Source organism: Elephas maximus, chromosome 7, assembly GCF_024166365.1.
Source record: "Elephas maximus indicus isolate mEleMax1 chromosome 7, mEleMax1 primary haplotype, whole genome shotgun sequence".
Classification (NCBI taxonomy): Eukaryota; Metazoa; Chordata; class Mammalia; order Proboscidea; family Elephantidae; genus Elephas; species Elephas maximus.
This window is the reverse complement of record NC_064825.1, coordinates 27578497-27592907: the sequence shown is the minus strand read 5'-3', so window position 1 is coordinate 27592907 and position 14411 is coordinate 27578497. Positions and strand designations below refer to the sequence as shown.

The 14411-nt window shown below is 36.0% G+C and overlaps 1 protein-coding gene across 10 annotated transcripts in view; it reads left to right on the top strand.

Moving 5' to 3' along the window:
* The window catches only part of DEUP1 (deuterosome assembly protein 1), a 108281-nt gene that overhangs the window by 62081 nt on the left and 31789 nt on the right, over positions 1 to 14411 (top strand). For 8 of the 10 annotated variants that reach the window (XM_049889520.1, XM_049889526.1, XM_049889518.1 and 5 more), the window contains 4 exons: positions 2072 to 2217; positions 6599 to 6704; positions 11012 to 11209; positions 13598 to 13684. In XM_049889520.1, coding sequence (XP_049745477.1) covers positions 2072 to 2217; positions 6599 to 6704; positions 11012 to 11209; positions 13598 to 13684 — 537 coding nt within the window. The remainder of the gene's footprint in view (positions 1 to 2071; positions 2218 to 6598; positions 6705 to 11011; positions 11210 to 13597; positions 13685 to 14411) is intronic. The other 2 variants (XM_049889523.1, XM_049889522.1) reach the window with 1 other exon arrangement.

Here is a 14411-nt window from a genome sequence, read left to right as displayed (position 1 = left end):
GTGGTGTTGGTTGCGCAACTCTGAATACATTTAAAACCACTGAATTGTACACTTTAAACAGGTGAATTCTATGGTGTGTGAGTTACATTTCAATAAATCTGTTATATAAAAAATTTTTAATGATTTTTTGCAAATATCTATAAAGTGTTTGTTTTCTATAGCCTTTTTGGCAGAGGAACCTCCTGCTAAACCCCTCAGCATGTCTTTACCAATAAACTACAGATCTGTTTCACTTATTTTGAGTGAAAAATAATTTTGCACCTTAAATGTCCTAGGAGTCAAAAGATCTGGATTTTTCTGCTCCAAGATCTGCCAGTTATGAGCTGTGTGATTTTAAACCAAGCCTGGCCCTCAATTTCCTCCTCTATAAAAATTGGGGTGGATTTGATGACCTGGGTCAGGCACACTTAATAACTACTAGTTTCTCTGTAAAATTCAGTGGAAGGAACCTGATGATGTGGAAGGACTCCTCCAATCCTCCCTCCTGGAGAGCAGCCAAGTATTGCTGGAGAAAATCACACAACAGGCCATAATCACAAACCTCTAATGAGTACTCAACACTGCCCAGCAATACTGTCTTTCTCTAATCAGCTAATTCTCTAACTCTCTGTAATTGCCATTTCAAACCTTCTCCACTCTCAAAAATCACTCCCACACCCCCACCTCCACCTCTGTTTCCACTGGCACCCTATGCCCTTATCTTTTTTCACAAAGAATATAGAAGCCAATAGGCAACCGTTCTCATCTCTCCATATCCTAATGCTAAATGTGTCTACATTGCATCATCCTTCCTGTTGCAAGAGAGGAGCCAAGTCTCTCTTTTACAATAGGTAATTCTTCCACCTGTGCTTTCAGGCCAATCCCACTTGCCTGACACCATTAGTATTATCCCTTCTCTCTCCTAACTGGATCCTTCCCAACAACTTCTTAAACTTGATTAAGCCTCTCCTGCTAACAATAGCAGAAGTTAAGAATATCGGGCTCTTAAGAACCTTTTTTTTTTTTTAAGAACCTGGGTTAAGAATATCTGGTTTGTGTACAACCATAGTTACAAACTAACCCTGTAAAATTAACCCTATTATATTAAAAATTTGAGGGACATACAATAGCTTGTAATAACAAATGGGTGCTACTTTGCGACACGCATCAAAACATTATTATTATTACTGTATTATTATGTTAAAGATGTTTTAATGTACATGGAAGTGCTTAATGTTTTTTTGCATAGCAAGATACCCAAAGCTCCAAAACCAAACCCATTGCTGTCAAGTCAGTTCAGACTCATAGCGACCCTATAGGACTGCGTAGCACTGCCCCATAGGGTTTCAAAGAAGTAGCTGGTGGATTCGAACTGCTGACCTTTTTGTTAGCTGTGCAGTGCTTTACCACTGGGCCACCAGGGCTCCATAGGAAGGTACACTATATGCTATACACTAAGACAAACATTTGACTAACTGACATTAGATATGAACAGTACTTAAGTGTTCTGACTTACGTAGAAATTAGATTTAGAAATGGAATTCATTCGTAATCAGGGGACTGCCTGTTTATAGACATTGAACCTACCTGGTTGTTGTTATTTCTAGTTAGCAGCTAAGTATGGCCACTGATAGGCAATAGTGGAACCACAATATATAATTCACTTTATCGACGAGCTTTGAAATAAGATGATTCTTGGTTAATATCTTTTTTTTTACTTTGGGAAAGATTTGCGTTAATTAAAATTTTATGCATTGATGCTTTATTCATACTTTTATGTTGCACTCTTTCAAATTTATGTACACTTTGGCCATGTTTGTGAGGTTACTGGCTTACTCTTTGTCACTAGACTGTAAGGTCACCAAGGAACAGATTCTGAATCTGTGTCCCCAGCTGAACACATAATAAGAGATCAGTAAATATTTGTTGAATAAATGAATGAAGGAATGGAATTCCATAAGACAGGTCCAGCAGATGACTAAGTATCAGTTCATTTAAAATTAGGCTAGCTTATAGATGTTAAATATTTTTAAATGTATTATATATTATGATATCAAAAATGAGCGTTGAAATTTTTTTATTTTTTATTTAGGCCATGGAGGCCGGACTCTCAGAGGTGAAAAGTGAGTTACAGTCACGGGACGATCTCTTGAGAATCATAGAAATGGAACGATTGCAGTTGCACAGAGAATTATTAAAAATGGGGGAGTTCCAGAACGCTCAAGGAAACAAAAAAAGGTATATATTCTTTATGTTTGACAATCTGAGATAAATTGTTACAACATGATGTTCGAGTGTTTTTTAGAGTTTATATTTGAAACTAGCATAAAAAGCCTATTTGTTTTGTATTTACATGCTCTTAGTGGATAACTTTAGATATTAAAAATAAAATTAATGGTTAATTATTTTATGTTAAAGAGTAATATTTTTACTTACCTAGAAGTTTACATCAAGTTTTGATTTATGGATATTTATGTGTCACAAACCCATTCCATCAAGTTGATTCCGACTAATAGCAACCCTATAGGACAGTGTAGAACTGCCCCATAGGGTTTCCAAGGAGCAACTGGTAGATTCAAACTGCCAACCTTTTGGTTAGGAGCCAGAGCTCTTAACCACTATACCACCAGAGATCATATGTGTCACAACGAGTCAGAAATTCTCTTGAAGCTTTTGTTCTTCAGGACATCGGAAAATATTTTTTATCAAACAGCATTTAATTATGTTGATAAATAAGGCTTATTCTGTATTTTTCAAAGGTTTTCCTTTGATTGCCTAAAAACCTGATGTTAACATTTTTACTTTATAAATGTTATATTTATTTTTGCCTCCAACCTCACCACCTTGTCAGTTCCATTTAGGGTTCTTTGTTAGAAGATTTTTCTTCTTGTTTTAAAATCACACATGTATTATATATTTGATAACCACAAAGGAAATGGAACTGCTGAAGACAATTAAATGTTTATTCTTGCGAGTAGAAGTTTGGCTGCTTTAATTGTTCACTGATGTTCTAATTATCATTAGAACTGGAATCCTTCTCAAAATCAGAGAGCTAATGCTACAACCAAAAACAGGATTTTAAAAATTGAATAGTCAAATGGTGAGGATTATTTTATTGGAAAATGATTATATTGTTTTAAATACAATAATTATTTCTTCAGAGTTGTGAGACCTGCTAGCGTTCTCTGAGGTCTACACTTAAAAAAAATGGCAAATTAAGATCCCTAAAAATGACTTACTTTGTGTCTCAGCAAAGATGGTAGAATGCCTATTAGCCAGTCAGCATTATGGAATACTTTGTATGCAAGCTATATATCATCATCATCAATCATTAACAAATCTATTAGATATTTATTATGTGTAAGGCACTGTTCCAGTGTGGTGACTTGGTGAGAAATGTCTTCACACAAAGAAAGAATTATGTTCCTAAAAATAAAATATTTCTCAGAGGAGCAAACCATTCAGCCAGTGTCTAGCAGTGGTGTTGTAAAGAGCATTGTGGGTCCTTTCCGTAGTGCTGTCTCACAAGGCTAATTAATGCTGAATTCCAAGCAGGCCAGATTTCCCTCAATACATGATTTTATCTAAAATCTTGGTTTATTCACATTTTTTTATCAATGCAATCTTTTTGTTCTGCCTGATTGACATCCTTCATTTAAGTTTGTATTTATTTTGACCTCCAAAATACATTGTTCTCGTTTGAAGGGGATCCTCCAGTTCTAATATTCTGAAATTTGATGAAAACTTGTGTATTTAACTTTTCACAGATTCCATTATATTTTAGGCTTCAGGCATAGTCTTCTCAGTGAAAGTCTTTCTCACTAAAAGTTTCTAATTCTTTTAGTTTATTCCCATGTGAATGCTATTCTACCTGCTTTATTGTTTTGTTTTCTTTCCCATGGACTGTTTCTTCCTTACAGTTGTATTAAGGTGAAGCAGCCCACACTAAGTATTGATGCTCCATAGTTTTACAGAAGTTGTATAGTAATATTTTTATTCATTTTCGGCACCTTTCTCTATAATGCTAAGATTTTTCTTTTTCGTTGTAGAAGTATCTTGGGCTGATATGTTCTGGGAATTATAAAAACAATTCTACCTCCCCTTTCCTACGTGACAACTGATAGTTCCTTTATACATTTATATCAGTGTTTTATGTTAGCATGATTTCATTGGGTTTCTCCTCTGCAGTTGTCCACCTGGAAGTTTGACATTTGTTCCATTCACTCGTTAAACTTTGTAAATTACCATGAGATTTTTACCATTCCGTTCTGCATTCCACTACCTTCAGTTGCTTAGGAAGAATTAAAAAATAGGAAATTTCATTTTTTCACTTCTTCCAAAACATAGCAAATAAAAATATGACTGATCCTGAAATAATGTTTTAGAAGAATACAGGATAAAATGCTCACAATATATTATGAAGTGGGAAACAAAAGGGGTTTTCATAATAATGTGTACAGTGTATTCTGATTATATGAAAAACATTTATTTATACATATATATGCATAAAAGAAAAGACAACTAATATGGGCAAAAATGCTAATGATACCTTTTCCTGAATGATAAGATTACAGGAGTATATCATACTATTCTCTGTTTTCTACAGTTGACATATATATTTAATAACCAGAAAAAAGCAATCTAGACACATGTACCTCAGGGATACCACTACTAATATATACCTTTGAAAGGTCTTTTATTTTCAGTCTTTAAATTTGTTATGTCTCCATGATTGCTTAGACTTTGTTTTGTGTGTATGTGTGTGTGGTTTAAGTTTTTGATGTGTGGAATTTTTTCAAAAGTTCTTTGGAAGTCTAAAATTGCATTCACTGTAAGCTAAGGGATTAACCATTCCTCAAAACACTGGATTTGACTAGATTAGTAAAGCCTGACATCTGATAGAAAACATGCTGCTTTCTCTGCCTGGTTATCTTAAATTCTGTATTTTAATGATTTTTATTTTACCAACTTGTGTTTTTTGGGTTCTGATTTGGAAGTGAACATTATTTGCCTGTAGTTCTACAAATTTCCTATGGGAATTGTACTTTTTATACTGATTTCTGCTTTTTCACTGTAGTTTCCATTGTTGCTGTTGTTAGGTGCCGTCGGGTTGGTTCTGACTCACAGCTACTCGATGTACAGCAGAACGAAACACTGCCCGGTCCCGGGCCATCCTCACAATCATTGTTAGGCTTGAGCCCACTGCTACAGCCACTGTGTCAATCCATCTCATAGAGGTCTTCCTCTTTTTTGCTGACCCTTTACCAAGCATAATGTCCTCCAGGGTAGCTGATCCCTCCTGATAACATGTCCAAAGTATGTGAGATATAGTCTCTCCATCCTTGCTTCTAAGGAGCATTCTGGCTGTATTTCTTCCAAGACAGATTTGTTCGTTCTTTTGGCAGTCCATGGTAGATTCAATATTCTTTGCCAACACCATAATTCAAAGGCGTCGGATTCTTCTTCCGTGTCCCTTATTCAATGTCCGACTTTCACATGCATATGAGGTGATTGAAAACACCATGGCTTGGGTCAGGTGCACCTTAGTCTTCAAGGTGGCATTTTTGCTTTTTAACACCTTAAGGAGGTCTTTTGCAGCAGATTTGCCCAAGGTAAGTCATTTGATTTCTTGACTGTTGCTTCCATGGGTGTTGATTGTGGATCCAAGTAAAATGAAATCCCTGACAACTTCGATCTTTTCTCCATTTATCATGATGCTGCTTATTGGTCTAGTTGTAAGGATTTTTGTTTTCTTTATGTTGAGGTGTGATCCATACTGAAAGCTGTAGCCTTTGATCTTCATCAGTAGATGCTTCAAGTCCTCTTCACTTTCAGCAAGGAAGGTTACGTCATTTGCATAACGAAGGCTGTTAATGAGTCTTCCTCCGATCCTAATGCCACATTATTCTTTAGATAGTCCAGCTTCTTGGATTATATGCTCAGTATACAGATTGAATACGTATGGTGAAAGGATACAACTCTGACACACACCTTTCCTTACTTTAAAACCATACAGTATTCCCTTGTTCTGTTCTATGTACAGGTTCCTTATGAGCACAATTATGTACTCTGTAGTATCCATACATGGTTACAATTCCATTTTATAAATTGAGAAGTCAAAAGAATGGATGTATTTGAGCTCTCTATGGTTAGACTGTCAGATTGAATCATTATTTGATCACTTTTATGGAGTAATTGCTCGCCTAGGACTTCTTCCATCATAGTTCCTTTTCACTCTGCAGAACCAAGTCTGATATATTTCCTTTGTTTTGATGGGTTCCCAAGCTTTTTTATTATAGAAAGCAGTCTTTTCTTCTTATTTAAAAATCTTATATATATAAGCAGTTTCAGTAAATGACTCTGCCCATTTTTAATGTACAGTTGGAATTCCATATTAATTGCCACCTTTTACATTTTTTCGTTAAAACAAGTTGCACTCACTTAAATATGTAAACACTAATGGGATCTGAATGTAATTGAACTTGCAATTTCTGTAAATAGAAATGTTTCCAACAAACTAATGACATAACTGTGCAACCTGCAATGGTCTAAATTGACAGCAGAATCATAACAATTTATCGAGTTAAGCTCAATTTTTGTTCATTATTTTAATTTGTAGACTTGAGTCATCTTATTCACCTTGTATTAAAGAACCAGAAAGGAAAAGGAAAGATCTGTTTTCAGCGGCTCCAGATCAACCAAATCATGAAAAGGAGTTGAACAAGGTATGGAAGATAATGAGCTTCATTCTTCCAGGTGGATGTGAAGTCTCTGCATGTACAGGGGGAGGAACTCTTCCATCTCACTCCCTTCCTTTTCCTTCCATATTTTCTCCTAAGAAATAACCTATCAAGCTGTTGATCCTGACATTCTTCTGTGTGATGCTATAAAAACCACAAACCTTAAGTCATCCCACCACCACCAGAGACTGCCCCCAGAGATTTGGAGGGCCTGTGGCTCCATGAGAAGTGGTTTATAGCAAGGATGTTGACAGCACAGACTCTGGTGCTCAACCACGTATTTAGTGCATAAGCTTGGGGAAGCTGCCTGTGCAGATTGCTGAGGATCCTCATTTCCAGGATGGGGCTAGTTAGTACCTACCTCTTGTGATTGTGATGAGGACTAAATGAGCTATTAATAGCTACCACTTAAATAGCACTTTTACTGCATGCCAGGAACTGTTCAAAGGGTTCAAAGGCTTTAACAAATCCTCATTCATTTATTCCTCATAAACCATCTTACTAGTTAGGCACAGAGTAGTTAAGTAACTTGCCCCAGCATTACACAGCTAAGTGGCAGTTGTCCGATTTGAACCCAGGTAGTCTGGCTCCAGAGTCCATACTCTTTCCTTTGAGATCATGAGATAGTGTTTTATAAAGTGCTTAGAATAGGGCCTGGCTCAGAAGAAGCACCTAGTCAGCGTTGGCCACTATTACTGTTGGTTATATCCCCGTTTTTTCATTGAGCACCTAACATGTGCCAAGCACTCCGCCAGGAGCTTAGGAATACAAGGAGGAGTAAGACCTGGGCAATATCCTTGAAAAGCCTGTGGGTCTCTATTCTCCTACAAAAAAGTGTATTCGCTTCCCCCCACAGCCCAGTAAAATCCAGTAATGCTTTTTTTCCCATGAGTTTATCATAGATTGTATTCTCCTCTCTAGCCTTTGGGTTTGAGGATCAGAGTATTCAATGCTATATAATCTAAACAATTATTAAAAGTAAGAAGAAGCTGGGCATGGCTTTGACTTATGATCTGGTGCCTAGCTCAGTGCCTGGCACATAGTAAGTGAAAATATTAAGGCGAGGTTTTCTCATAATTATATAGGCTTATAGATGGAGTTGTTGTTTGTATAAATTCAACAAACATTTATTTTGAGCATCTAGTAGAACTATAGCTATTCTCCTAATTTTTGTAGGAGACACAATGATGTGAAATACAGATCCTGTCTCCCAAAAAGTAACTGTCAAGGAACTCTTAGAGATTATGTGTAGAAAGATGTTATGAAAAATGATAATCTTCTTTATATTTTGAACACTTTATATCATGGAATTCCATGAAACTGATTTTACTGATATTTAAAAATATAACTTTTTTTTAAAAAGTGTTCTTCCCCGGTGTCCCAGATGAATGCGTTATAATAAAAGATTGATTAAAGCAACCTAAAGTGTAGCTGGCATAGTGGTTAAGAGCTACGGCTGTCAACCAAAAGGTCAGCAGTTCGAATCCACCAGGCGCTCTTTGGAAACCTTATGGGGCAGTTCTACTTCATCCTATAGGGTCACTATGAGTCAGAATCGACTCAATGGCAACAGGTTTTTGTTTGTTTGTTTGTTTTAAAGTATAGTTACACTGTTCTGAACTTCACAGAAACATATATGATAATAAAACTTTGAGTAATATAAAGAACCTACTATTTTGCAAAGTCTTGCTATGGAAGGAAACACTATGAGACACAAATCTCTTTATAGGCTCTTGGAGACCACGAAATTGTACAATGTGGTGCAGAAAAGGTAACGAATGAATTGTGTATGAATAGCTATAGCGTCCAAGAAGTGTTTGTGTGAGAGCATTTTCATTGTCTTGTAATAAAACCAACAAGAGCCATGTATTATGACTCTTGCAAGTGTTTAATTTCCCTTCTCTTTTTCCAGTATAAAGCGATTCTCAGTAATTCATTTTGTGATAAAAATAGGCATTTTTAATAAAGCCAAAAGTCATTTGGAGCTCAGATAAATTAATCTCATTTAGAAAGAAGCTTTGCATTATAGCATGTTGGCTTAATATTGAAATGTTGTAAAAATAATAAAGTTTACTCCTTTTTCATAATAGTATATTTATCTTTTTATACTTTAAAAGTTCTATTTTAAGAGGAACATGTTAAACTACTCCCCTGTCAGGGACCTAGTAGAGGTTAAGTATAGAAAAGGTGTTAGGAATTAATGATTATTTTCCTTACATTTTAAACACTTATTTTTTCCCTGTCTTCTGGCAGAACATACACCAATTCAACAATTTTTCCAAGTACAATTAAATAACATTGATTATACTCTTCATGTATTTTTAATACTTCTTATACCACAGAATACCATGAATCCAGACTGGGACAAACTTTACAAAATAAATAACCCCACTGCTTCATCAAACAAATTGTAAGGAAAAAAACTGGAGATGGAATGGACAGATTAAGGGAGACTCGTAATACTGTCCTTGGGGCTGGAATATTTGGCTCCAGTCTCCTAGTCTTCTCCTTTGCTCTCAGGCTATGAATAATTTAGGCCAGTCACTTTCCTTCCCTTTGAGTCCTTTCTTTTTTTCATCTGTGAAGTGCTGGGATTTGACCATGTGATTTCTAAGGTCATCTCCAACTCTGAAATTCTTTTAAAAAATTTAGTAATAAGAATAGATTCAGTTGAAGGGATGGCGGCCTAAAGCCTGAGGATGGATCAAGTTTGCCTTCCAGACACGTGCACATTCATGTTAGATCATCCCACACTAGGCGTCACTCTAGAAGCCAGCTTTTTTTGAAAAGCAAGCCAGCTTTTTTTGAAAAGCAAGCCAGCTTTTTTTGAAAAGCGAACCACCTTTTAAGGCTCAGCCCACCAGAGGTGGCATAGCACAATAGGTAAGGTCACACTTCGCCCTTAATTTTCTAATCTGCAAAATAGAATGATAATGGCCCTGACTTCACAGAGCTGTTGTGGGGACTAAATGAAATGATGTATGGAAAGTACCTAGAACGGACACAAACACACAAAGAGAGAGATTTTAAAGATATATGAGCCAGTTTCAATGTATGGACCGTATTTAGATTCTGATTCAAATAAATACACTCAAAAAACATTTATTACATTTTGGAGCCAATTTTAAATGTGCATACTGACTGGATATTTGATGATATTAAGGAATTATGGTTACATTTTTAAGATGTGATGATGGTATTCTAGTTTTTTTTTTTTTTTTTAAGATATATACTAAAAGGTTTAAAGATGAAATGGAAAAAGAAATCAATTAACAAATAAGTGCCCTGAGGTAAATTCATATAAATCTCTTTGTGGATGGCCTCTGCTTAGCTCTCTAGCCTTGTTTCTCACAATACTTCTCAGTCCCAGCCACACACTTCAAACTCCTTTTAGTTCACTGAGTGAGCCCTGCTCTTTCTCTCTGCATCCTTTGCCTGGGAGCTCTTCTCCATCACCATCTCCTGACTGACTTTATCCATCTTTCAATATTCAGTTCTGATGTCTTCCTCCTCTGTGAAGTCTATCCTGACATCTTCATCACTATATACCCTTGACATCAATCACTACACTGTGTTGTAATTGTCTGTTTATTTTTCTGTTTCTCTCATTAGACTATGGGTTTTTTTTTTTTTTTTTAGGTCCATGATTGTGTACTTATCCCTGAATGTCAAGAATTAGGAACAGTAAATGATGGGGAGAACAGTTGGAGGTGGTTCTTCAAGAAAAATGATGACAGGCTGGACTTACGACAGTGGTTACAGCAATAAAGAGCAAAGGCCAGATTTAAGAGAGGTTGAAATAGAATGGACAGATTTTGACATCTGATTGGATTTGGGAGGATGAGGGTGGGATGGAGCCCAAGATGATCCAGAAGTTTCTCAAGGTTTAGCCAAGATTAAGAGTATAAGAGACTACATAGGCTTAAGCAGGGGAGGAGGTGATACATTTTTGTGACTACATTAGGGTTGAAGATTATTATAACATGATTCTGAAAAGCATATTTTGTATTCAGTCATAAAGTACGGCATAATTTGGTAAAAAGCACTGAATTCAAGGCCAAGAGTCCTCAGTTCTAGTCCCAGTTCTGTCAGTTATTAGCTTTATGAACTTAAGCAAGTAACTTAACCTCTCTAAGCCAAATTTTTCTCCATAAAAAAGTGTTTGATAATACTTTTTCCACCTTCCTGTTAAGGTAGGCATCAAAAAAATATGTGAACGTGGCCAGTAAAAGCTTTAAGCTGCTCTATAAATAAAAGGATTGTTAATATTTCCTGGAATGTATCTGCTGCAGATAAGAAGCCAGCTGTATCAGGAGGAAGAGTACCGTAGCTCTGAGCAGGAAAGAATGAGGAATGAAATCTCTGACCTAACAGCGGAGCTTCATCAGAAGGAGATCACTATAGCAACTATCATGAAGAAAGCTGCCCTTCTAGAAAAACAGCTGAAAATGGAGTTAGAAATAAAAGAAAAAATGCTAGCAAAACAACAGGTATGCGAGCGGGCAGGACAGCACCTGTCTTAGACGACTCTCCTGCTCAGCGCTGATAATCCCACCCAGCACTGATAATAGCCTTCATTATCGGTATTGCTTTTCTCGGCACTAGTTTCTAAGACTAGCATCACAGAAATGCTTAGTAGCATTACTTATAATGTTTGTGACATAAAAAAAAAAGAGTGCCAGTACAAGATAACTTAATTAAATCTCATTTTAACATTTTCCTGTAGTCAATATTCTGATCACTTCACACAGTATGATCTAGTCAAAGATTTCTTCCTGAATTGTTTTCTATAGCTTCCTCTCCATTGATGTTTTTATCTTTAAAAATCTATATTCCGGCTTTTCTTAGACACTTGCCACTGCCCCATCTCATACTTATTTTAGGATTTTAAAAATGAATGTTGAAACATGAAAATCAGTTCGTATTTACTCAACAGTCACTCAGTGCACAGCATGGCACATGGGGAAAGACAAGCATTGTAACATTCTGCTGTTAAAATACTGCAAGTAACTTCCAAATTCATCAACCATCTTTCCTTCCTTCTTCCCTCTCTCCTTCTTTCCCTCCCTGGCTCCTCTCCTCTTCATCCTTCCTCCTTCCCTTCTCTTTCTTCTTCCTTCATTCTTTATTTCTCTTTCTATTTCTAAATTCTCTCAGTTCCTTACTCATCATCAAATTGGTGAGCTGCTGTTGAAAGCATAGGGTTTATCTGCTTCTTTCCCCCAAATCTAGATGTTTTCAGAGCTCCATTCAATAACTGTCCAGGCATATGAAGATCACTTCACAAATAGCACAGCTATTTAAATCCTCTTCATTATAAAAGCAAAAGAGATTCAGCCTCTGCCCAATTATTAGCTTTAAACTGTGATTAATTCATATAATACACAGGAAAACAGCACAGATAGTGTCTTAGTTATTTAGTGCTGCTATAACAGAAATACCACAAGTGGGTGACTTTAACAAATTTACTTTCTCCCATTTTTAGGAGGCTAGAAATCTGAAATTGGGGCACCGGCTCTAGGAAAGCCTTTCTCTTTCTGTCTGTTCTGGGGGAAGGTCCTTGTCTCTTTTCTGCATCTCTTCCTTGGCTCCTGCATGATCTTCATGTTGGCATGGTATCTGTCTTCCCCCATCTCTGCTCTTTTGCTGCTTGCTTAATCTGCTCTTTTTATATCTCAAAAGAGATTGATTTAAGACACACCCTAAACTAATACTGCTTCATTGTCACAACAAAGAAAACTCATTCCCAAATAGGATTATAACCACAAGTATCGGGGGTGGGATTTACAGCACATATTTGGCGGGGGGGGACACAGTTCAATCCATAATAAACAGGATGTAGCTGCATATAGATATATAGAAGAATATTTTACGTCAGGTGTGAACAATGATCTGGGTAGTTGGAATATGAATGATTTTTACTTGCACCTTTACACTCTTCTGTATTTTCTAGGTTTTTGTCAGTGAGCATGTACTTTATGATTTAGGGAAGTAAATCTTTATAAGGAAAGTATTTTATATGGAAATGAGCCTTGATAAATAAAGTGGTAGATAATACTATGCTGAGTACCATCAAGTAGAAGAAATCAGGAAAGGAAAAGTAAAATAGGAGACAAAATGAAGTAGTCACATTAAAAGAGTTGGAAATTTAACAAAACAAGACTAAAGGGGCACACTAGCCCTGAGCAAGGACTAGAAGGCAGGAGGGAACAGGAAAGCTGGTAATAGGGAACCCAAGGTTGAGAAAGGAGAGTGTTGACATGTCATGGAGTTATTAACCAATGTCATAAAATAATATGTGTACTAACTGTTTAGTGAGAAACTAGTTTGTTCTGTAAACATTCATCTAAAGTACACACACAAAAAAATAATTATATTAAACTTTGCTTTTTCAAATTACAAAAAAAAGAAAGCGAGACATTTGGCAGAAGTACTAAGAAGAACAGAATTAAGCATGAAAGTTGTATATTGTAAAAGTTAGGTAGTGAAGAAATTTAATGAACAGTGTTATTAAAGCATGTTTTAAAAATCATGATCGTCTGGTAATAAAATGCATATAATAGAAAATATCAGTAAGAAATGGAATTTTGGAATTGGAAGTAAAAAAAGTAAATGAGTCATTATTGTCTAAGTATCTGTTTTTAAGTTACCACTGATACAGAAAAAGAGAGTAAAGTGGGGTCTGCCAAAGTGTTACGGTACAAGAACTGAATAGGTATACCTTACCTGATTGGTGATGATCATGCCTAAGAAGAAGAGTATTTCTCTTCACTGACACTTCAGAAATATTTGTATTGACAAAAAAATAATTTGAATAGAATTTAAGTTTTTTTTTAATGAATTTTATATTCACCTTTTACTTACTAACCTTCCTTCAGGTTTCAGATATGAAATATAAAGCTGTCAGAAGTGAAAACACACATCTGAAAGGGATGATGGGAGATTTGGACCCTGGACAGTACATGGTAATATGCTAAAATCATTCAATACATTGAACGAAGGGATTACGTAGTTGGTCGGAATTTACCCAGACATCATTTACTTCCCACGTGTTGTAGGAGCTGGGGTGGCAAATTATCTTGCACTCAGGCAAATTTACTTCAGTTGAATTTCTGGTTTTCACTCCTATGTTCTTTTCTTGGATTGGGCTCAATTCTGATAATTTCTCCAAACATTCCAAGCGTGCTATTTCCTAGCTTTTTCTCTTGTGTTTCATCTGAAAACCTATATCCTAAATGGCCTCATTCAAGTGTCGCACATTCCTTCCATGAAGCTGTCCCTGAAATCCCAGTCAAAATGAATTGTTCTATCCACACTTGGTTTGCATTTCAGTCTGAGCTTGTTGCTTTCCCACTGGATGGTGAGCTCCTTAGGAATGTGAACCGTGTTCTTCCATTAATGTTTATATCACCAGCACCTCACAGCACAGAGGTACAGTATATGTTGATTGAATAAAAAGAGGGATGAATAAATTAATGATTGAGGATAAGAACTTCTGGCTTTAACCAGTGGTTCTACGGGTTTACACAAGAGAACTTACATAGGCTCTATGCCTTTCACTTCAATTTTTGAATATAGTACTCCAGGGGTGATTTTTTAAATACATAAATATGAGAATTTTTATCTATTGAACTAATGAAATATTGTTGGTTGTTAAGCATTTATTTCTCTGAAATAAAATAATTTTTTACC